Here is a 23,454-nt window from a genome sequence, read left to right on the forward strand (position 1 = left end):
CCAGGCTGGGAGGAGCCTGGCCGGGGAGGCCAGTGATAAGGTAGCAGCAGTAGAGTCCGAGGGACCCAGGGTGTCCTGGCTGCTGTGAGGAGGGTGGCAGACACCGTGGGACACCCCTTCAGCCACCCTTCCAGGCTTGGAGGTGGCAGAGCGTGTCCCTTGTCTGGAAAACCGAAGCTGCAAACCTGCCCAGCGGGCCCTGCCAGCAGCCGAGAGCCACCGGGAGGTGAGTGCGCGTGGGCGGTGGGGCCACTCTGTGGGGCGTGGCGTTGGTGCTGGGGCCTCACGCACTTTATTGGGGTGGGGGCTCCTGGAGAACCCCATTCCTGAAATTCCGAAAATCACAACCCTCTGCTCTGGCCCCAGCTCTACCCCAGAGTCCGGCCCCTCTCCGAGCCCAGGAAGTCACCTGACGACCAGAGGTGTCGGGGCCATGCCCCTGCTCAGATGGAAGGCCACACCCAAGGCTGGCAGCTCACCTTGGGGCAAGGGCAGGTGTAGACAGGCCCTGGTGGGTTCTCTCTGGGACCGATGCCAAAGACCAGGGGTAGAGGTGGGCACAGGAGTAGGGAGGGGAGAGCCAGCTGGCAAGATGAGGTCAGAGACCCTTGGTGGGGGAGCAATGTCCCCACGTCCCCAGAACGCTACCCCCTGGGATCTGGGGCCACCGACAGACAGAGCCAAGTCAACCCAAGGGCTGGAAGTGAGAGGCCACCCACACCTCACCTGACTGCGAACACCAAGCCAGCTGGGCCAGCAGAGCCCTGGGTCCCTGCAGGCCTGGCAGGCACCCCTTCAAGCACCTATGGCCACCTGCAGAGAGTCTCTGCTCTAGTGCCCTGGCCATTCCTGGGGGTTCAGACTGCCCGGGGAAACTGAGGCTTAGGTTGGTACAGGGTTCACTCAAGTTCTCAGACACCAAGAATAGCCAGGGCCCCCGCACAGCAGTGCCAAGCATGCCCATCCTGACTGCAGAGGCTGCTCTCGGTCTCAGGTGAGGAGCAACATCTTAGCCACCAGGAGGCGGTGCTGCCTGCGCTGGGGACTGGAGGGAAGTGTGCTGGGGATCAGGGGATCCCAGGACTAGACCTGGGAGGAGACCCAGAGAGAGGGAAGAGGTGGCTCCAGGGTCCCTGGGATGGAGGGCAGCCAACTGAGCTGGCCTTCCAACTGGAGGCCCCTACCCCTGATCGCTGGGTGAGTGACCGAGACCTGACCACCGAGGGCCCTTGACTGCTACCATCCTGCCTCACCCAGGGGTGGGTGTAGCTTGGTCAGAGCCGCAGCACTGCTGGAACAAAAAGTGCAAATGTTGCCTGCGGCCTCCCTGGACATCCAGGACAGGAGGGTGCCAGGCGGGGAGCAAGAGGACCTGGTGGGCTAGCCTGTGGAAGCCCCGCCCCCTCTGCAGGCCCCAAGGCGGATCCTTAGATACTAATTAGCAGCCCCAGGGGAGTCGGCTACCTGGCTGCTGGAAGTGGCCTTAGGGCCATGGGGCAACTTGGTGCAGCAGGGAAGGTGAGGCCAGGCCTGACCCTCCCTGGAGAGAAACAAGATGGCGCACTGGGGATGTGTCGCAGACCAGCCTGCAACCGCGGCAGACCAGGAGCCGGGGCGTAGGGCAAAGGGCAGGCAGCTCTGCCAGGGTCAAGACCAAGGCATGGACAGGTCCTGCAGCTTCTCAGTCCCCCAGCAACCGCCCTGGGCACTGGGGTTGCCGGATGGGCCGGGTCTCATGGTCATGGTAAACAGTGGCCAGAGGTCCCACTGCTGGGATCCGGGCAGGTATGTCCTGCCATGGACTTGGTTAACGTCCAGCCCCTGATAGGGAAATCAGGCCTAGCCTGCCCGGCGCCTCTCCTGAGTGGTGTGGACTGACACTGGCCTCAGGGCGGAACCTCAGCGGCCAGAGAGCCTGTCAGAGAGTGGCCAGGACAGCCAGCCCAGATACCTACCTGGGGAACAGGCCACACCCTGAAGTCATCTGCTGGGGGTCTGGACCCCTGTGAGCGCCACGTGGTTACAAGCGGTCCCCTGACCCCAGAACCAGGCAAAGGAGGATCGTCCCAGCCCCAGCCTAGCAGGGGCCCGTCTGCAGAGCCCCCAGCCCTGGCCTCCTCCACTTCCTCTTCATTACAGCCGGATGTCACCAGCCCAAGAGCCCCATTCCTCAGGGTAGTGAAGTGGGTCAACCCACCTGCTTATGGGACCAGCGTGGGGCCCCAGGAGCATGTGGAGCCTGGCCATGGCCCCTCCCCTTCAGGCCCCAGGCAAACACCCGCTATTGGACATGGGGTGAAGCCCTGGCCAGGAGGGGCACAGGGTTGGGGGCTTTGGACTAGGGCCACCCCTGCCTCTGGGGACTCAGGCAGTCCTCGCCCATGAGACAGCATGCCTGCCTTTGTGCTGGACTGTGGATGCCCACCAGGCCAGTGATCAGCCTGGGGGAGATGGGCTGGTGTCAAGGAGAGGCTTAGGTGTTGGGCTCAGAGGCCAAAGCAGGGGACTGGTCTGCACTCTGGGGCCCCTCTCCACTCCCCCTGTGGGTTTATGACTCATCGAGGAATCATTCCCTTGAACCTCAGTTTCCTTATCTGTGAAGTGGGGCTAACAGATCCGTGCTCTCGGTTGGGTCCATGTGTGGCGTGGCCCACTGCTGACCAGTGCCCAGCCAGAACCTAGGGCGCCCATCTCCTGGTCTGGCCAAGTCTCAGTATGAAGCAGTTGCCAGCGTGTGCTGGCTGCCTGGAAGATTCACAGGGCAAGGAGTGCCCCACAGACACCCTGGGGCCTCGAGACCAGCATCCTCCCAGGGGAGGGGAGGCAGGGGCTGGACACCCCGACCCTCCCCACTCTGGGAACCCTTCAGTTTGCACACGATGGGGCCAGCTCAGGGGGAGAGGAAGGCCGGTGAGGGGACCGGAGTTGCAGTCCAGGCTGCAGACACCTTGGAATCCTGCTGGGAAGACCCTGGAGTCCCACAGATGCCCAGCAGGGGGCAGCACCAGCTCAGAGAGAGGTAGGACAGAGGGCCTTCCCTGCAGGTAGGTGGCTCAGGGCCGGGTACCTACAGTGTGCTTTGTATCCTGCTGTGTCCTTCCAGGGGCAGAGCCACCACGCACAGCCAGGACCCGAGGTGTTGGCCTGCTGGATGGTCAGGAACCTAACGGGCAGGGATTGAGTGCCTGGGCCCTGCCTGGACTTAGGGACCACAGAGGCATGTTGACCGGAACTGCCTGGGTAGGTGAGGCAGCAGGTGTAGGAGCAGAGGCAGGCCAGGTGGGGCGTCACCCGAGGAGGGACAGGCAGACCGATTCACCCAGTTCCCACCTCGACCAGGCCTTGGACTTCACCACTTCACAGATGGAAAAACAGACCAGAGAGGCAAAGGGAGCTGCCTTGGTGACCAAGGCCATGGGCAGGACAAGGGCTCAGGGCTCAGGCTGTGTCTGGAAGTGATTCCGTCAGGAGGCATAGAGGCTGGGTAGAGAAGGCAGAAGGCCCAGAGCTGGGCCAAGAGGGACTGTCTCATGAGCAGAGCCACTTCCAGAGTGCAGGAGGTTCCGGAATGGATGGGCTTCACAGCCGGGCCTGGGCTCTCACAGGCCTTCCCAGGGGCAGTGGCTACGCAGGAACAGCTCAGGTGGGGCATCTGTGAGGACAATCCAGAAGTGACACTGCACCTGGCCTCCACCATCAGAGAGGGGGCAGCCAGGGCTTTCCGAGGATCACAGACCCTTAGGGTCTGATGCCGAGACCCCTTGCAGCTGGCAGAGCTTTGGGCCAAGGAGATCACCAGACCTCTCCTTTCCCACAGTGGAATCTGCCTCTGAGGAAAGAGTAGAGCTTTGGAAGTCCCCGGCCTGTCTAGTGTCCAGGTCTTGCATCTTCCCAAAGTCATGACCCTTCAGAGTCTTCCCAGAAGCCTGGCCCTCTGACTCCAGCCAGGGAAGTCCTTCTGCTAAATAACCACCATGCTTCCTGCTGTACGCTCAGTATCAGCCTAGAGAAGGACCTGAGGCCTCATCTCATGCTGGGTTCTGTTAACAAAATAGGAAGGGGCCAGAGTGGGCCGGATAAGCCCTGTCCATATCCCGACAGTTTTCATGCTTCAAAGCCCATGGACCATTATCACTTATGGGAAGTGAAGGTGCTTGTCTCCATAATTGTCCATAATGACCACCATATGGCCAGAGAGCACTGTCCCCACACCTGAATTGCATTTTTTTTTTTTTTTTTTTTTTTTTTTTTTTGCAGTGCTGGGGATCGAACTCAGGGCCTTGTGCTTGCGAGGCAAGCTCTCTACCAGCTGAGCTATCTCCCCAGCCCCTGAATTGCATTTTTGCAGGGTCCTGTGAGGCAGGGCAGGAGGCCCAGGGTTGGCACCTTTGGCAGACACCAGGGACTCATTTTGGCTGCAGATGCAGACCACCAACTGCCACCCCTGCTGAAGGGCCCACAGCCCCGAGGGCCACCTGCGTGGCGGGCCCTGAGGGGTCGCAGACAGCAAGCCAGCAGAACCTCAGATGGAGTGTAAAGGCGGTCTGGGACAGAAGGACACTTTCCAGAGGTGACATCTGAGACTGCAGGACGAGGAGGAGTCAGTGCAGAAGGTCCCAGGCAGGGGGCAGGTGGGGCTCAGAGGAGTCCCTGGACTTGGATGCAGGAGTGGCCCTGGGCCAGCAGGCCAGGAGTGGGGGCTGTCAGGGGCCAGGCAAAGCAGGGCCTGAGTCAGAGTCCTGGGGGGAAATGTGGGGACGGGGAGGGAGAGCTGGGCGGGTCCTCAGGACTTGATGGGCCTCAGCCCCAGACCCTGGACACATGGATAAGCCTCTTAGTCCCCAGGTCTCATCTTCAAAAAGGGACAGTCTACCTGCCAGTGCCTCAGGGAAGGTCAGATAGCATAAAGGACAGGTGTGTGAGGTGAGGTCCGAATGCAGAGTGGCCACTTCATAACAGACTCACGTGTATCCACAACAGGACCAAAAGATGGAGTGAGGAACGGGCAGGGGAACTTTTCCATAGGGGCAGGATAGCCCTCTAGCCCCACTGACAGACCCCGGCAAGGACCAGTGACCTGTCACTCCCTGCCCCCCTCCCCAAAAGTCAGAAATGTTAGTTGGGCATGGTGGCACACACCTGTAATCCCAGCACTTGGGAGGCTGAGACAGGAGGATCAGAAGTTCAAGGCCAGCCTCAGCAACTTAGTGAAACCGTATCTCAAAATAAAAATGGAAAAGGACTGGGGATGTAATTCAGTGGTAAAGTGCCCCTGAGTTCAATCCCCAGCACCAAAAGGACAGGGCAGTGCTGGGATGTGGCTCAGTGGTAGAGCACCCCTCAGTTCATTCCCCAGTGTCACAAAAACAAAACAAACACACACACACACACACACGCATGCACGCACGCACGCACAAAAAACTGCCCCTCTTGAGGCCTGGATGCTCCTTTACAATCCAAGTTCAATTCACAGAATATGATAATATGATTCACCCATTTTGGGGGCGGGTACCAGGTATTGAACTCTGGGGCGCTCGGCCACTGAGCCACATCCCCAGTCCTATTTTTATTTTATTTAGAGACAGGGTCTCACTGAGTTGCTTAGCACCTTGCTGTTGCTGAGGCTGGCCTTGAACTTGCAATCCTCCTGCCTCAGCCTCCTGAGCCCCTGGGATCATAGGTGTGCCCACTGTGCCCGGCTGATTCACCCATTTTTACATGAACAGTTCAGGGCAGTCTCTGTCTGGTTCAAGAACTTCATCACCCAAAAGAAAGCCTGTGACACAAGTTCCCTATCTCTTCCTCCCCTGCCTGGGCCACTGCACCTTGGCCCACTACAGCTCCTCCTGCCTGTCTCTGCTGCCGCCAGTGGCTGCCTGGCCATCTGGCACAGGCAGGTGAGGGCACCTGGTGGCCAGCAGGTTCCTGGAAACCAGCTGCCCTGGGCAAACCAGGAGGGATAGAGTGTCGACAGGGGAGGAGACAGGCCTGGCTCCTCCTCATCCTGGTCCCTCCTCCGGCTGGCCCAGAGACCAGGTGGGCCACTGGGCAGGTGAAGCCTCACCCGCCAGGCCAGGCCTGGTGCAGTCCTACCACAGTGGCCTTGCCCCACCCCCAGCAAGCTGCCGGCAGGGGCCACGTGGCCACACAAATGACCAGCCAGGCTTCCCCAGAGGCCAGGCCTCCCAGGGCCGGACCAAAGAGCTTCCTGCCCGCAGAGGTAGGCTCTGGGCCCTGTGACCGCCACCCAGAGGGTGGGGAGGAGGCCACACAGGGCTGCCCGGGTGGAAGGAGGGAGGTTCCAGGTGTCCTGCAGCTTGTCGAGGTTCTAAGGGGCAGGCATCCGGGCAGAGCAGGTGAGGGGCGGCCAGGGCGCCTGGCCATGCCGGCACCTGGACGTGTTCCAGCGGGTCCCAGGGAGCTGGCAGGCCGGGGTAGGGGCAGCGGCTGGCACTGTGACTGGACTGCACTCCCGCCGCTGGATACAGAGCCTTTGGGCCTCTCCCAAGACCACCGGGGCCTGCAGGACGGGGTTCCGCGTCGCACACCTGAGTGGAAGTAGTCCTAGGCCCCTCAAGTGCGGGCCCCTGAAAGCCCAGGTCTCAACCGTGGAAGAGCTTCTCCGAAGGGGCCTCCAGGTGCAGCGAGGCTGAGCCCCATGCAGGGAGGTGCCAGGGGCTGCCGGGGTCAAGGTCATGTGTTGAAAGGTCAGACCCAAATTCCCAGAGGGCACAGGTGGCCATAGGTGGCTCTCCACCCAGGAAGCCAGGAATGTACGGGGCCAGGCAGTGGCGCTGAGGTGGGCGCAGCCTGGCAGAGCGCCCGCCTCCCCTCCGACAGCTGTTGGAGGCTGCACCTCGGCCTTCTCTCCGCCTCCTCCTTGCCTATGCAGATGAGTGAAGCCTCAGGGCTGCTGGGAACAGCCGGAGTCCCCCTGGTGTCCCTGACCTGGCCGCAGCCCAGTCCCCTGCCGGCCATGCCCATGCTGCTGGACGGGCCACAGATGGACGTCGTGGGGAATGGCTCCCAGGCGACTGCCCAGCTCTTTCTCACCACCGCGCTGGCCCGAGGTGTCTCGGGCATCTTCGTGTGGGCTGCCCTGCTGCTCACCTGCCACCAGGTAAGCCTGCCCATCTCCGAGCCTCCCTGTGGACTCCAGTCTCCGTGGGACATGGGCACAGCCCAGGCTGGCCCCACTGGTGGCCTCTGGGATCATGGGATCTCAAGTGATGGCCCTTAGGACTAGACATGGAGGCCAGCTGGTCCAGAGGAACAGTGCCCAGGGGACATCAGGGTGACATCGGGCCTGGGCATGGGAGACTTTCTTCAGGAGCCAGGCCTGAACACAGGGCAGGGCACTGACCAGGCACCACCGGCCGTCTCCTTGGCCCCTGGCCCTGCTCACCGAGGTCGGTGGCATAGTCCCACTTCACAGTCGGGAACATCGAGGCTCTGAGAGAACAAGGCTTACGTAACTGAGAGGAGCAAAGGCCTTCTCTCTTCAGAGGCTCGGTGTCCCAGAGAAGGCTGGAGACAGTTGGACTTTGCTCTGTAAGGAGCTTCAGGAGGAAGCGGAGAACAGGGAGCTGGGAGCCGGCAGGGGACAGAGGAGCAGGGAAGTGGAGCTGGCTGGCAGGGAGCAGGGTCCAGCCTGGCTGGAGGGCACTGGATTCCCGGAGGGGCCACTCCCACCCAGTCTTTGCCTGTGGGAACCTGGAAAAGCAACATTGCCACACCTTGGCCACACGCAGCACCTCTGGCCTGTCACCAAGTGGGGAGACAGAACAGCCCCCAAGAGGGAGGACTGGTGGGGCCTATCAGCCAGGAAGGATCAGGGAGTAGGTGGGCAGGAAGTGGTGCCCAAGCTGGGGCTGGGCATTGGGGGCGATGCAGACAGGGTGGTCCTGACCATTCTCCAATAGACAAAGAGGTGCAGGAAAGCATCGGCCAGCCCGGCGGGCAGAGGTGGGTAGGAGGAGCCCCGTGTGGCCGGGTGGGGCCGCTGGGCTGGGGTGCTGGGGAGCCCTTACAGGGGGAGCGTGTGGAGGGGAGCTGGGTGTACCCAGCACTGGGCAGGATGGATGGGCAGGGGAGCCCAGGGGCCTCCAAGGCAGAAGGTAAGAGCAGATGCCCTTTCGGTGACTGCCACCTGCTCCTGGTGGGTGTCCAGCATACAAGGGGGGCTCGGTGCATGTCTGAGGGCAGAGTCCAGAGCCACAGAGGACGCGGGGACAGCCCTTCCTGTTAGACCACCAGAGAGGGTTTCCCAGAGGAGATAGTGACTGAGCATCACACAGAGGCCATCTGCATGTGGCTCCAGCCAGTGTCCTGGGGCCACAAAGCCTGGGCAGGGCTCCTGAGACCCCTGGGGCTGCTGCTTCAGGCCCTGTTCCCCTCTCCCACCCATGCGCCACTGCCAGGCCCACCTCATTGTCCCTTTAGACCTGGCTGCACAGAGAGGGGCTCGAGCCCTCACTGCAGACAGGGAAACCAAGGCCAGAGAGGACAGCAGCTTGCCAAGGTCACCAGGCAGTGCCAACCGGGGAGAGGTCTCCCGGTAGCTGGCCATGCCAGGTCCTCCCACTGCACCAGCAGGGGACAGTGTGCCAGATAAGGAGCCGGGCCCGATGCCAGCCTAGCCTCACTCCCCGCGCCTGACCCTGTGGCCCCACACACAATGCCCCCTCCACACAGCACGCCCTCCACGCCCTCCTACAGGGCACCACCCCAGGAAGCCGTCCCTGCCGTACCCTGGAAGGGGTCCATGCACCCGGGCCCCAGCCCCTCTTCCCCTTTAAGCCCTGGTCCCTTTTGTCATGTCCTCATAGAAAACATGGACAATCCAGAGAGGGTTAAAGGTGGAAACCGTACTCCCTGTGTTCTCTACTGCCCAGGGGTAAGAGACTGGATGAATCTCCTTCCATTTTTGCCAGGCATTTGTGACACTGAGGTCCCATGAGTCTTTCCATTTTTTTAATATATATTTTTTCATTGTATATGGACACAATACCTTTATTTTGTATTTATTTATTTTTATGTGGTGCTGAGATTCAACTCCAGTGTCTCACACGTGCTAGACAAGCACTCTAGCACTGAGTCACAATCCTAGCTCGAGTCTGGTCATTTTGGTTCTGAGGTGTTGCATCCTATTAGAGCACTTCACCATGGGATGCTATTTTGAGCATATTTTTACTGCCTGCATACTATTCCTTGCTAAGCTTGTTCCACTGTGTGGCCAGCCCGGCCCTCCCTTGTGGGGTCCTACCAGTCACTTCCTATATATTGCTATATATAGGAAGAACAGCCTTGTGCACAAATCTTTTGCTTTATTTTGAGGATTTGCTTCTAGGAGGTGGGTGTGGTGGCACACACCTGTAATCCCAGCATCTTGGGAGACTGAGGCAGAAGGATCGCAAGTTCAAAGCCAGCCACAGCAACTTAGGGGGGCCCAAACAACTCAGTGAGACCATTTCTAAATAGAATACAAAATAGGGCTGGGGATGTGGCTCAGTGGCCGAGTGCCCCAGAGTTCAATCCCCGGTACTCCTCCCCAAAAATTGCTCTTAGGGATAGATTCCTAGAGGGGTCAAAGGGTATAAGCCCCCATTTATGTATGATGTGTCAAGATGCAATCTACTGTCATGTATAACTAATTAGAACAAATTTTTACAAAGGGTGTAAGTCCTTCCATTATCCTCCTATTGAGGACCTGCCCAATCGGGGTCTAGGGCTTGTCCCCTCCCTTTCCCCAGGGTCTGACAGTTAGTGGGGCTCAAGTAATTCTTGCAGAATGAGTGAAAAGATGAATGAATGAATGAATGAATGAATGAATGAATGAATGGGTGTCTCCATTGCCGGAGGTTCATCGAGAACAGTCTTGTGCTCAAGGTGATGGTCATAAATGTGCTACACGTTTAAAAACTATAAAATACACTTCCTCATCACAAAATATGATAGGTATGTGAGGTAATGAACATGTTAATGGGCTTGATTTTGCCTCCACAATGTGCATGTCTGTTGAAACGGCAGGTTGAACAACTTAAGTATGTACTTTTTTTGGTACTGGAACCCAGGGCTTTTCGTGCTAGGCAAGCACTCTACCTCTGGGCTACATTCCCAGACCAAAATTTCTGTGAATTAATAATAGCATGTTTAGCCAGGTGCGGTGGCGCACACCTGTAACGCCAGCAGCCCAGGAGGCTGAGGTGGGAGGATCATGAGTTCAAAGCCAGCCTCAACAATTTAGTGAGACCCTAAGCAACTTAGTGAGACCCTGTGTCTAAATAAAATATAAAAAAGGCTGGGGATGTGGCTCAGCGGCCAAGCGCCCCTGGGTTCAATCCCCAGTACCAAAAAAAAAAAAAAAGACTGCCCCTTGTAGTCGTCCAGGGAACATGGGCAGGTACAGGTGGCTGGTGGCACCCCAGAGGAGCTCCCCCACCTCCTTCAGGGCGCCTGGGTGGCAGGGTGGCAGGGGCAGCCGACCCCCGACCCTGCCGCTCCGGCCCAGATCTACCTGCACCTGCGCTCCTACACGGTCCCCCAGGAGCAGCGCTACATCATCCGCCTGCTGCTCATGGTGCCCATCTATGCCTTCGACTCCTGGCTCAGCCTCCTGCTCCTGGGAGGCCACGAGTACTACGTCTACTTCGACTCCGTGCGTGACTGCTATGAAGGTGACGCTCGGGGCCACGTCCGGTCTGGGTGGTGGGATGGCATGAGGGGCCTGGCCCCAGAGCCCTCCTGGCCCTGTCCGGGGAGCCCTGACAATGGGTGAGGCGGATGCCGAGGGGGGACTGCAGGCCGCCTCCCGCGACTATGGGCTGGCGGGAGCCGGCGTGCAGGGCTCCTGGTGGGCCAGGCTCACAGCAGCGCCTCTGTCTGCCCTGCAGCCTTTGCCATTTATAGCTTCCTGAGCCTCTGCTTCCAGTACCTGGGGGGCGAAAGTGCCATCATGGCCGAGATCCGGGGCAAGCCCATCAAGTAAGCCGACCCACAGAGCCGTCTACACCTGAGGCCCAGGACAGGGCAGCCAGCCGCTGCTGGGGACTTGGCCTCCCAGAGCCTGGGACTTCCTCTCCCCAGGTCCAGCTGTGTCTACGGCACCTGCTGCTTGAGGGGCATGTCCTACTCCATCGGATTCCTGCGCTTTTGCAAGCAGGTAAGTGGGACCGACTCGTGGGCTCCTCCGCCCCCTCCCCACCCCCTGGCCACCCAGCAGGAGCGACGGCCAGGCTTGGGTCCGCCCTACCCTTGTGCTGGGGGCAAGCTCACGGCCAGCTGCTGTCCCCCACGGGTGCCCCGGTGCCCGCCCCAGGCCACGCTGCAGTTCTGCATGGTGAAGCCCATCATGGCCGTGGTGACCATCATCCTCCAAGCATTCGGCAGATACCGTGACGGGGACTTCAGGTAGGGCAGGTGCGGGAGCAGGAACCCAAGGGGCACAGGCCTTTGGAGGCGGGGCTCGTCACAGCCCAGGAAGGGCCCCTCCTTGCCCACGGCAGGCAGGCAGGGTCCCCTCCTCATGGGAGACTGCCAGGGGACGCGAGGTGGAACAGAGGAGCTGGCCTTGTCACACATGGGGACAGGGCTGCACAGCCCAGGCAGTGGTGGCCCCCGGCCCCCAACCTGAGGGGCTGCCATGGAGGACGAGGGTTGGATGTGAGGGTGCACAGGTAGGAGCACACGCACCTGCCTGCTGTGGAGCAGAGAGACGGGTGAGCACGGGAAGCAGCCCCGGCCGGCTCCACACCGGCTCCCACGCACCACAGGCCAACAACTGCTCACACCCGCACGCGGCACCCAAGCACACACTGCACTCCCATGTCCACAGCAGAAGGACCCGTTCCTTCAGGCTGTGGCCAGGGAGCTTTCTGACTGGGCAGCAGGGTTGGGGCCATGGAGGGGAGGCAGCAGGTAGGGCTCCCCAAGGCCCTGCTCCCCTCGGTGCCGTCTGCAAGCCCTGGAGGGAGGCGGGCACACAGCTGACCGAGCTCTGCGGGCCCAGCGTCCACAGCGGCTACCTGTACGTGGCGCTGGTCTACAACGCCTCCGTCAGCCTGGCCCTCTACGCGCTGTTCCTCTTCTACTCCGCCACCCGGGAGCTGCTGCGGCCCTTCGAGCCCGTCCTCAAGTTCCTCACCGTCAAGGCCGTCATCTTCCTCTCCTTCTGGCAGGGTGTGTGACCCACGGGGGCAGCGCCACGACCGGCCTGAGTCCAGGAACTGGGTTCCGATTGCACCTCGTCCCAGGCCTTTGTGCCCCGTCCCCCCATTGTAGCTCAGAGCAGTGACCAGTGCTAAGCTGGCAGAGCCCAGGCGCGGGGACATGAGAGGTCCACCAGCCAGTCTGTCCTGGTGGCTGGTGAAGGGAAGCCCTGAGGGTGTAGGTGGAGGCCACAGAGGCTACCTGGGCCCTGCCAGGCCCCATGTGGGTACTTGGTCCCTATTTGTGGAGGATGATGACCAGTAGGCCATGGGAGCTGGGGTGGCCCCAGGCCTGGGGCTGGACATGGCAGGGCACTCAGGAATCCCCGCCCTCCCAACTCGCCATTCCCAATGGAAAGGAGGTCTGAAACCCTCCGCCAGCCCTGTCAACCCCAAGCCCGTCCCTTGGGAACCCTGGCCGGTGCCCAGGGGGAGCCTTGGCTAGTGTTGGCCGTGCCCGGCCACCTGACAAAGGCTGGTGCCTGAATGGCTTTCTTCACCCGCAGGGATGCTGCTGGCCATACTAGAGAGGTGTGGAGCTATCCCTGAGGTCGAGGCCATGGATGGCACCAGGGTGGGGGCTGGCACGCTGGCTGCCGGCTACCAGAACTTCCTCATCTGCATCGAGATGCTCTTCGCCTCCCTCGCGCTGCGCTACGCCTTCACCTGCCAGGTGTACTCAGAGAAGAAGGACTCACCAGGTGAGCCAGGCCCTGCCAGCTGGGCCCTGGAACATCTCAGCCCTAGGGATGTCCACTGGCTGGACAAGGGGATGTCCCCGTGCTGCCTGAGCCAGGCTGGCAGCAGCTTCCAGCTCTGAGGGAAGTGGGATAGACTGGGACCATGGCCTGAGGGTCCCTTGGTGATGGGGGTGGGTGTCTGGAGGGGCGGAGCTAGCATCCCTGGTGAGTAGGCCACCTGGGCCAGGATGGCCAGTGGCTGCCAAGGTTGCTTGGCTCCCGCTAGTCAGTGAAAAGCAGCCAAGAGCATGAAAGACTCCCACCAGGCCAGCCCAAAGCTCCCCCAGAGCTTCGCGGGGAGTGGGACCCCTGGCAGAAGGGCCTGTACAGGGACAGGCCCCAGCACCAAGACTGAGGAGGAGCTGGGCTGGCCTCAGGAGGCCTGGGGTCACCTGGCTAAACACGGCCAAGGCCTGGCTATGCAGGAGTCCCAGGGCTGAGCGTATGATGGGGGATCTGGCAGGGAGCCCTTGGCCAGCCCACGTGCTTTGTGCCCCCAGGTCCCCCAGCACCCATGCAGAGCATCTCCAGTGGCCTCAAGGAGACCATCAGCCCCCAGGACATCGTGCAGGATGCGATCCACAACTTCTCCCCTGCTTACCAGCAGTACACACAGCAGGCCACCCAGGAGGCCCCAGGGCCTGGCCAAGGCAGACACCCCTCGCCTGGCACCCAGCCCAGCTCCACTAGTGGCTCTGACAGGGGTAGGAGGAGCCAAAACCTGGAGAAGCGCATGCTGATCCCTTCAGAAGACCTGTAGGGAACTCAGGGTGTCCAGTGCCTGGCTGGGGACCCAGGCTGCCCAGGCCTCTGGAAAGGACAGGCCCCCTACCCACCAACCCTCTTGCCAAAGGTGCAGCCTTCACACTCATGCCAAGGCTCAGGGTGAGGGGTGGGCCCACTTCCCTGGGAGAAGACACCTGAACAAATTGGACAAGCCTGAGGACCCACTGGCATGACCTGGACATCACCTGCAGGGCGGCCCACGTGGGGCAGGGTGCTAATGTGACCACTGGGGCTTTGGCTACAGGGGCCCCAGGGGAGCTACATGTTGGCTGCTCCTTCGACGTGACAGGTAGATAGATGGATGGTCAGACCCCAGGCCAGGCAGCTGCAGGAAGGGATGGCCAGGGGACGGCTGGGCAGCCTGGGCTAGCAGAGGAGACAGGCACTGAGGGCCTGTGCCTGCTGTGGCACGTGAAGAAGGCTCATGCTGCTCCACCCACTCCAGTCATTGGGAGCTTCGAGGTCCCCATCCTGGGGCCCTCTGGCCATGTATGGAACCACCAGGACTTACCAGTGACTAGCTGCTTCCCAGTGAATCGCCCTTATTTATAGATAAATGCCTTGGATTTTTAATGGCTTGTTTACCTTCTGTTCCTGCAGAGTCAGTACCCAGAGTCACAAACCACAGAGGGGTGGTCTACCAAGGCCCATTGTTCTGAGCTGAGTGTCAGGAAGGGTCTCAGTCCTCTTCCCTGCCCGGGTGGCCGCCCAAGGCGTTACTCAGCACTGCAGGCCCCTGAGCGCGGATTCTGAGACGGGACCTGGTTTCTAGGGAGCCAGAGCAGCCCCCTCCCTCTGAGCCTTGCTTTCCTCATAAAATGGAGCTTCCGCAGGCCCCACCCTGCAACCGCCCAGAGTACCTGGGAGCTGGACTCAGACCTGGGAGCTGTCCTCTCCTCTTCCTCTTTCCCACATGCCCAGTACCCAGAAAGCTGAGCCTGACAGGCCCTGCCTCAGAGCTGGAGGGCCCAGTGGCCTTGGAAACATGGGAGAGAGCAAAGGGGATGGGGGGGGACCTCCTGGAGGGCCCGCCCTGGACCCTGGCCCGAGGGGCATCTTCTCATGAGGCATCCCAAGCAGAGGGGACTCCCAGGGGCAAAAGTCTGGGTCCTGCAGTTCTGGTGGGCAAAGCCTAGGGGGCTTGGGAGAGGTGTGGGGATCCAGGCCTGGCTGGCCAGGCAGACTCACCAGACGGGAAAGATTGGCAGGCACCACCCAGACGCCACAGCTCCTGTCCACCCACCCGGCTGCCCACTCCCACAGTCACGGGAAGAAGAGGGCAGCATGCCCAGGATCTTGGCAATCAGCTGGGCTGAGCAGTGTGAGAGTCAAGGGCCACTCCCCTGCCTTCTTGCTCCCTGGGCCTAGGAACAGGGGAACTCAAGGCCAGTGGCTTCTGGGCTCAGCGGGACTGCAGATAAGATAGGCCAGGCTCCTCCTTGCACCCGGCTGGAAAGAACCACCCACACCCCGCCACCTTATCATGCCTCTGCAGCTGCCAGACCCACCGGGAGGCTCCCCACATTCCGCTCCATCAGCAGGATTGGGAGGGGGCGTCTCTGCTCTCCCCAGAGACCTGCTGACCAAAGAGACCGTGGGCAAGCTTGATGCCAGGCTCGGCAGATGACCAATGGGGCGGTCTAGTGCCTGGTCACCAGTGGGCTGGCTCGCTCCAGCCCTGCCCTGGAGAGGCCATCCTCTGGGTCTGAGGTACCTAGAGCCATGTGCAGAGAGCAAGTGGGCAAGGCTCCCCTCCTGCAAGCCCAGAGCCTACACAGACTAAACCTTGCGACAGCCGGGGAAGGGGAGTAAGCCCAGAGAGGTCCAGCAAGTTACCTGAGGTCACAGCTGGCAGGGGATAACTGCACACAGATCCACTCTCCACCTGCCACCTGCTCCTCCACCTGCAGACGGGCCCCTTTTCTTTCTAAGACAGCAAATAAAGCCGTGTGGGTTGAACATGGCACCCCGACTCACACCACATGCAGGTAGAACACTGCCACTGAGTGGCTTTAAAGGAGCCCCCAGGCTCAGCTCCACTCATCTCTTGAGGGAAACATGGGCACATGAGGGAGGAGAGGTGGGTGGCTGAGTGGCTTCAGTCTCACTAGGGCTGATGAAGAGGGGCGCCCCAGTTACAGCCCCCACAGGGGTAAAGGAAGTGGCTGCTTGGCAGGCAGAAACTGGCTTGCCTACCCAGCATTAAGCAAAGTTACCTGACTTGCCTAGGCCTCAGTGTTCCCATCTGTGAAATGGCCCAGCTAAAAGTCACCAGGGACCCACGTGAGGGAATGGAGGCCTGGCATGGGCTGGGTGGCCTGGGGGTGGCTTTTCTGGGGATCTGGTTTTGTGTGAGCTGGACTGCCTGGGGATGGTCTCCTTTCTGAGAAAGGCTGGCCTGGTGTGGGCTGGGGGCAGTGTCTACTTTCACAGCTTCCCTCTCTGCCTACTGCCTCCAAGAGCCTGGGCCAGAATTCCGGGCTCCGAGCTCAACTGCAGGCTTGCAGCCTCAGGGAACCCAGCTGGGGTCAGGGTCCCCAGGCACTACAACGAGGTCTGGCTTAGCTGGGGACGCCATTGTTGCCTTCCTAGTATCACCTCACTGTGGCCTCAGCAGATAAAAACCCCACTGGGTCAGGCACACTCTGAAGTTCTAGTGTACACTCCCTGGTCAGCAGAGGCCACAGGAAGGTGGACTTGGGGGTTGGAGCCTCCCAGAAGCAGGACTCACTGCAAGGTTGACCCTCTTGAGGCTGCAGACTAGTGCTGCCCCATTCGCCCCTCTAAGGATGGCAAGGTTGGGGCTGCTCACCACGGAACAGGCCAGAGGAACAGCGTCTGCTCAGGACAGCCTGGCTGCCCTCGGCTTTTTGGAGCTACCTGCTCGCTTTAAGCCAGTGCGGCTTTACTCTGCTCTCAACAGACCCAGTCCCCCTCCAAACTTCCTGCAGGTTTATCTTAGAGCCCACCCAGCAAAGCAGGGCAGCAGCCTGGCCTGTGAGGGTGTCTGCCCTACAGGGAAGGAAGCTCAGACCTCTGTGGCTCCTAGCTCTAGGTAGAGGTTGTGCTGACCACCAGAGGCTCTGGCCAGCGTGGGATGGGGCACTCAGGAATTCTACCTGCCAGCTAGCAAGTGAGCCAGGAGCAGAGGTAGAAGCTGCCATCCCAGGGCTGCCCCTTGTTCAGATCATGGGCCCAGGTCCTAACGGGACTCCCCAGGGGAGAAAGGCAAGGATATGGGAAGGAGCACCTGCTCAGCCCACCCTAACAGCCCAGGGCACCAGGCCCTCGACCCAGAGTACCAGCTACGCACAAGGATCTGAAACCAGGAGGTTCTTTATTGCAAAGGTACAAAAGCAGTCAGAGCAGCGACGTGTACAGCAATAAATTAGGTGGTGGGCTGTGAGCTGGGGCGGGTGGGCACGGGCACAGATGCGGGTCCACAGCTATGATCTCCTCTCAATAATTTATATCAGGGAAAAGCAGCAAAAAAAAAAAAATAAAATAAATATTGAAATGGAACTGCAACTAGTAGGCCAGGACACGTGCGCGTGGCGTGTCGAGGGAGCGCCTGGCCACCTGGGAAAGACGGAGCTTGCCCTCTTTGGGAGGTCTGAGACGCGAGACAAACAAACCCACGACAAAGAGGTCCTTGTCTTTTTTCTTAAATAAAAAAAAGTTCATATATTAAATCGTGACAATGAAGTTTCAGTGATCTCAAAGGCAAAGCAGAATGTGCCACTTCCTTCCCTGGCCCTGTGCCCGCGGGCATCCTGGAGGCTGAGGGTAGGAAGCCCCTTCTCTAGCACAGCACCACAGGCCAAGAGTGAGAAGCTACCCACAACCAGCTGCCACCCGCCTGCCACATCCCAGAGATGTGACAGACCCCTGGGGCTAGAGAGAACTTGCAACTGCATGGCTTGCCCTGGGGGCCGCCCACCAAGCAGGGTGCCTGCTGGGCTAGGCCTCATCCCTGGGCCCAGCACACACCAGGGAGGGCAGCTCACCCATCCCTCCCCATCCAACACAACTCTGCACTAAAGATCTACAGTATCAAACTGGAAAAGAAAAACTTATGAAAAATCTGTACGATAAAATGTGTATATAATTTTTTATATATATATATATATATATTCTTTTTCTCTCTTTAAATATTTCCCCATGGCCCTTATTGATATCCAATATGGATTACCTACCATGGCTATGGTATCGACAGCTTCAAGTGCCCAGCAGAGCCTCCTGCTCTGAGGCTCCAGTGTGACCCTGCATGGCTGGGCTGCAGCTTGGCCAACCATTAGCATTGCCCTGGACCTGAAGGAGGACCAGCCACATGGCGGTGCCACCAGAGAGCCCCTGACACTTTCTATCCACTTCTGACAGTAGACTCAGAACCACACTGCAGCCCTTGGGGCGGTCTGCACATGGGCATGGCAGCTTGCTGGGGACAGAGGTCAGGTCAGGAGGGAACTGGGTGTTAGGGGCTGGAACCCCCTCACTGCCTGTCCCATGTGGTGGCTTCCAGTTGGTAGCAGGACACAGGCTCACACTCCACCAGCTCACCCCAGACCGGAGTGCCCAAGCCCAATCCCCCCAGGCACAGGAGGGTGCCCTGCAGCAGTGCTCTGGAAAAGGAAGCCCCAGAAGGATCCCCAAGACCACAAGTGGCTCAGAGCTCCATGAATGAAGAGCAAGCGAAGGCTCCAGGCGATGGTCAAGCACCAAGGCACAGAGACCCGTCTCTGTGCCCAAGCCCATCTAGGGGCTCCCGGCTGACCTCAACAAAGGCATGTCCACGAGGAGATCCTGGCTGTGCCCTCTGACCCAGCACGTTGCACGCTTGGGCCTCTTTCATATTCTGGGGCCTGGGCCCCATCTCCAGGGCTCCCGCCCCATCCTTACCCACCTCCCCCCAGCAGTGGGAAGCACAGTGTTCCATTGGATACTCCACACAGGACATCAACCGCTGCCTCCTTGTCCACCAACATCCCTGAGGCCTCAACTCCTCTCCAAACCACACAAAGTTTTCCCCACAGGCCCCAAATCTCCACCTTCTCCACCTTGCTGAGCACAGCCAGCCAGAAGCAAGCCCCAGGGAAACCAAGACCTGCTTTCCACCAGCTGGTGGGATGCTCCTGCCCCTCACCTTGCTGAGATCCAGGGATGGCCAGCAGGTTGGCAGAAAGCTAGCTGGCTCTGCTGCTGGGCCTTGCTGGGCAACTTCCTTGGCTCACAGAACACAAGGGAAACTTCACAACATACACTCAACTCTCTGCAAACATACTGGACAAGCCTTCCTGACATGACCCTGGTGCTTCTGGTGTACAGGCCCTGTGACAGCAGGCCCACAGCACACAGACACACACACACAGCCACTCACAGACGTTCCTAGATCTGCCTCCCAGGATGCAGGCCTGGTGCGAAGGGCTAACGCGCATTGTAGCGCGCTTCAACGGGACAACTGGAAGACCAGAGCCGACTGTGAGCTCCCTCCACCCCGCTCCAGGGGCAGCCAGAGCTCGGTGAGGTCAGCACAGGGTGCCTGGCCCAGGTGGAAGCCATGGCGGGACGGTGTTAAAGGCTGCTCACAGGAGGAGTGGAAGGTGAGCCCTGCACCCAGCTGCAGGGGCCCCTCCTGGGGTGTTCCTCCTGGCAGAACCTGCAGGGGACTGTAGAGTTGTCCTCCCATCGACTCCTGAAAACAGACACCTCTGGGGAGAAGGGATGGGACATGAGTGTGTGTGCACGTGTGTGTGCATGAGCAGCGTGCAGTGCCTGGCTCACAAGAGCCTACTCTTCATCAGGCACCTCGCTTGTCCCCGCTCTCAGCCCTGAGGGGTCTGCAATGGACTGGTGTTTAGAGTCTGTGCCAGGACCCTGGGCAGGCACGAGGGAAGTGCTGCCTCACGGCCCAAGCAGGCACTAGGATGCAGCTGAGAAGGGCACAGAGGTGGAGGAGATCTCTGTGGACTTGACGATGGTGATGACGCTGGTCGTGGCCACCTTGGTCGGCGTGACAGGCCCACGGGCCACCGTGCGGGCGAAGGTCTGCAGGGCCTCGTACTTGGAGCGCAGGGCGTCCAGCTCCAGCCGCATGCTGCTGTTCTCACGAGCCAGCTTCTCCACCTCCTGCTGCAGCTCCACCCGCTGCCGCTCCAGCTCCTCTTTCTGCGTCACCCGCTTGATGCGGCAGCTGGCTGCGTATCCACGGTTCTTGAGTGTGCGCCGGCGCTGCTTCAGGCGGGTGACCTCCTCCTTAGTGAGCCCCCGGAGGTGCTGGTTCAACTCCCGCACGGACATGGACACCAGCTCATCATCGCTGAGCACAGGGGCGTTCTCGCCCGCCTCCTTCTTGACCTGCAGGGCCACACGGGGTCAGCACCAGGGCACTTGGGGTGTCTGACCTCAGGCAGCCCAGAGCTGGTTTTGGGCAATAGAAAGACTCAGCAGTAGCACTGACCTGCCCTCTATCTGGGGCTGGTCCCCTCTTCTACAATGGGGACACTGTGCACATGACGTAGCACTGTGAGGCCACATCAGGCAGCCCTAAGAACAGCTACTGCTGTCGCTGTGACCCTGTCGAACAGGGAGGACCTGATAGCTGTTCCCTAAGGAAGGCCAGAGGTAACACCACCCCTACCTGTCACTGTCAGCCTCCCAGGTTCCATAAGGACACAGGGCACAGGTATCCTTCCCATGGGATGTTCCAACACTGGAGACTGATCCAGGAAGGATCTCGACCAGCCCTTCCAGGGTGAGGCACGGTGGCTCAGTCTTCCCCTACTACCTGCCCATCAGCCTATCAGACTGAAACCAGGGTCTGGCCAGGCAGAGCCACCTCAAGGGAACAGGGACCCCAGAGATGATATGGAGCAAACACAGAGTCCCAGCTCTGTATACAACTCCCAAGAGCCCCAAAACATGAAACCAACCCAGGGCACCCTGTCACAGAAGCTAAGGGCCCAGGAGGCAGCAAGCACCAGCACAGATGGAGCCAGGTCATTGGAACTGGGCACCCGCCCACTGGAGGCCACTCTGCCCATGCCTGGTACTGGGAGTTGAATTCAGGCAGGAGTAGGACCCATGGACACAGTCCCAGCTGGCAGGCATCTACCCCTTGGCCCAGGAGTCAATACCTGGAGGTCACGGCAGGTTCTCCCAGGCTACATCCCTGGTGTGTCACCCACCTCTGTTGAGAATGTTCTCCTAGTCCACGGTCCCACCTATTCTCAGGGGCAGGGCCTTCCTCACACCCTAAGGGCAATCCTGAGAAATGGGGAGCTTCCTGGCCAGGACAAATCTTTCCCATGTCTGTGCCCAGGGCTGCCACCCACCATACCTTTAACGCCTTGTTGGGCTTGGGATTAGTCGTCATAACCCGGGCACAATCACCAGGATGGAAGTGCTGGAAAACTGTAACTGCAGAAACACAGAAGAGCACAGAGGAAGCATGGGTTAGGCCCTGGTGAGCTCAGGACTGTGCACTGAATCACTGCAGGAGGCTCCCAGGAGATAAGTCAGTCACAGTGCCCCAAGAACATCCTGAGGGGCTCCCCCAGCCCATCTGCCCAGGAGGCTCCAGTAAGACCCAGCCTCAGCTGACACTCCAACACAGCTCACAGAACAGCCTGAACCCTGGTACCCAGGCCCAGCAGCCACGTGGTCCCTTGCTGCCCCCAAACCTAGCATGTGCCGGAGCCACCAGGACTGAGGAGTGAAGGCCTGGCATGGCAGTTGTTGCTTCCTGTCCTCACTCCCCTCCTACCTCACAAGGTGTTGGCACCAGTGAGGTATAAGGTGCTATGTCCAATAGACCACAGCCCGGTTGCAAAGCCACCTCCAAGAATGGCCACACACCTGGACAATGACCCTGCCTGGCAAGAGCTCTGACTGATTCAGACCCAGCAGGGAGAAGGAGGCCCTTTTAGAAAGCCCCCTCTTGGGGATAGAGCAGAGCACTTGCCACCTTTCCCCAGCCCCACCCAGCTCACCTGTCCCTGCCACCTACCATGGGGAAGGGAACTGAAGCTGTGACATCACCACCTCAGCCTCACTGCCCTGGGCTGCCCAGGTGACTCTGGGGCCCAAGGATGGGTGGGGGCTCCTGGTGGGCACCAGATTCACAACAAGGGCCAGAGATGGGCAGTGAGGAGTCATGGCCACCTTGCAGAACTAATCAATAGTCTGGTGAGACTTGTCCCCGCCACCTGCCCTTCTCATTTTAGAGTCTGCATTGTGTCACACATTCTAATCATTCATGAAAAACCCAGCCAAAGCATCCCAAGCATGATTCCCCTCTGATAGTTGCCATGGCGACCTTGGGAAATAGCCAACCCCTGATGGTTGCCATAGAAATGGAGAAGCCCAAAAGCAATCATGACTTCAGGTCAGGCCTCTGCGAAGACATCACGACATCCCGAGGTTGTCAGACAGTAAACAAACTCATTCATTCTAACAACTGAGGAAGAAAGGGGAGAAACACGGATGGCCATGGGATGGGCCACACCCCACCCCCACATTCCAGGAACAAGATAAGCTGAGCAGAAGCAACATCAGAGAAACACACCAAAGAGGGGTGAAGCATGGGGTGACCTCCACTGCCCCTTGCCCTGTAGACCCCGGTCCTGCCACTCTCTAAACTACACAGGACCCAGCACCCTGGAGACTCCAGCCGCTCCCACGGAGGTTGATGATGGACAGCAGGACAGCAGGGGCCAGCTGGGGGAGCCTCAGGTAGGCTTGGGGTTGCTCGTGTGGGAGGGACTGAGCGAGCATCCTGATCCCTTACACACCTGGGCCTGAAATGGACAAGCGGCAGTTCAGGGTGATCAAAGAGGGAGGTAAGAGTTGCTTTCCAACATGACTTGACCCCATGATGTGAGGGCCCCAAGGCATGCCCCCCTTCCACCCTGGGTTATAGAGACACTGAAGAAGCCCTGGGCTCTGGCCACCCTGTGAGGGACCTGCAGGACCCAGGGGCCTGGGAGCTCCATGAGAAACTTTTCCATGGGAGGGAGGAGGGACCAGGCACCTCTTCCAGCAACTACAAGTCAGTGACATAACTATGTGGTGAGTCACCAGCTGTTTACAGAGCCGCTCACATTCCCACACAAGGATGCCCCTCCCACCCGTATGGCGCTTGCTAGGGCCCCTGAGGCCAGTGGAAAAGAAAGGTGCCAGGGAAGGGGGCTGTGGTCAGACCCAAGGGTGATATGCTGTGCTCCGCTGGGAGCTGAGGGCCAGACCTTTCCACGAAGGAATCGACTCCTGTGATCACAGTGGTGGGACAACTGAGGGGCCAGATTATGCATGGGATAGGGACTCAGTCTCCAGGTGACCACACAGCAGTCCACCCCTTCCATGACTTTGAGGACTCTTGGGTGGCAAGATAGGTCACTCTCCTGGCGTGAACTCCATCTGCCAGCTCTGAGCCTACCACAACCACCTCACGTGGCTTCTGGGGACCCAAGACCACTGGAGAAAGCAACCTACAGGGGTCCCTGCTCAGGCCCAGGGGAAGCGAGGACCTTCCCTCAGTCCTCAGGCCTGCCATCTCAAGAAACCAGAGGACTGTGGAGATGTAGGCAAACCTGCTCTTTTTCCAAGACTCCTCTTCCACATGGAACAATGCTAGGGACAAGCAGACCCTCTGCTCTTCATGGGTCACCTCCTCAGAAAAAATGAGGGAGGAAACAAAGGGCCCAGGCTGGGCCTAGCAGGTGACA

General features: G+C 59.8%; 2 protein-coding genes across 9 annotated transcripts in view; one reads left to right on the forward strand and one right to left on the reverse strand.

Moving 5' to 3' along the window:
* On the forward strand, positions 1 to 17,430 carry Tmem184a (transmembrane protein 184A). Of its 8 annotated transcripts, none has more exons than XM_047533153.1 (9): positions 6,020 to 6,220; positions 6,893 to 7,120; positions 10,451 to 10,676; positions 10,893 to 10,983; positions 11,086 to 11,161; positions 11,318 to 11,409; positions 12,008 to 12,177; positions 12,713 to 12,907; positions 13,447 to 17,430. In XM_047533153.1, exons 1-9 carry the CDS (start codon positions 6,152 to 6,154, stop codon positions 13,704 to 13,706), a joined length of 1,407 nt encoding a protein of 468 aa, XP_047389109.1. In that variant the 5' UTR covers positions 6,020 to 6,151; the 3' UTR covers positions 13,707 to 17,430. The 8 variants fall into 8 exon arrangements, with proteins under 8 accessions (XP_047389105.1, XP_047389103.1, XP_047389108.1 ...); XM_047533154.1 differs by having other exon boundaries at positions 6,022 to 6,220; positions 10,511 to 10,676; XM_047533149.1 differs by lacking the exon at positions 6,020 to 6,220 and adding an exon at positions 1 to 226 and having other exon boundaries at positions 11,086 to 11,409.
* The window catches only part of Mafk (MAF bZIP transcription factor K), a 12,466-nt gene continuing 6,064 nt past the window's right edge, over positions 17,053 to 23,454 (reverse strand). Inside the window, exons 2-3 of the mRNA XM_047533155.1 lie at positions 21,069 to 21,148; positions 17,053 to 20,086 (exon numbers count right to left, since the gene is read on the reverse strand). Coding sequence (XP_047389111.1) covers positions 19,652 to 20,086; positions 21,069 to 21,104 — 471 coding nt within the window. The 5' untranslated portion in view covers positions 21,105 to 21,148 and the 3' untranslated portion in view covers positions 17,053 to 19,651. The remainder of the gene's footprint in view (positions 20,087 to 21,068; positions 21,149 to 23,454) is intronic.

This window comes from Sciurus carolinensis, chromosome 18, assembly GCF_902686445.1.
Source record: "Sciurus carolinensis chromosome 18, mSciCar1.2, whole genome shotgun sequence".
Classification (NCBI taxonomy): Eukaryota; Metazoa; Chordata; class Mammalia; order Rodentia; family Sciuridae; genus Sciurus; species Sciurus carolinensis.

Bases quoted from the DNA above. Each gene is read 5' to 3' on its own strand.
- Tmem184a (XM_047533147.1), top strand. From the start codon at position 6,152: ATGACCAGCCAGGCTTCCCCAGAGGCCAGGCCTCCCAGGGCCGGACCA. The intron at 6,221-6,892 runs GTAGGCTCTGGG...TTGCCTATGCAG, and splicing joins AGAGCTTCCTGCCCGCAGAG to ATGAGTGAAGCCTCAGGGCT. The intron at 12,178-12,712 runs GTGTGTGACCCA...CTTCACCCGCAG, and splicing joins CTTCCTCTCCTTCTGGCAGG to GGATGCTGCTGGCCATACTA.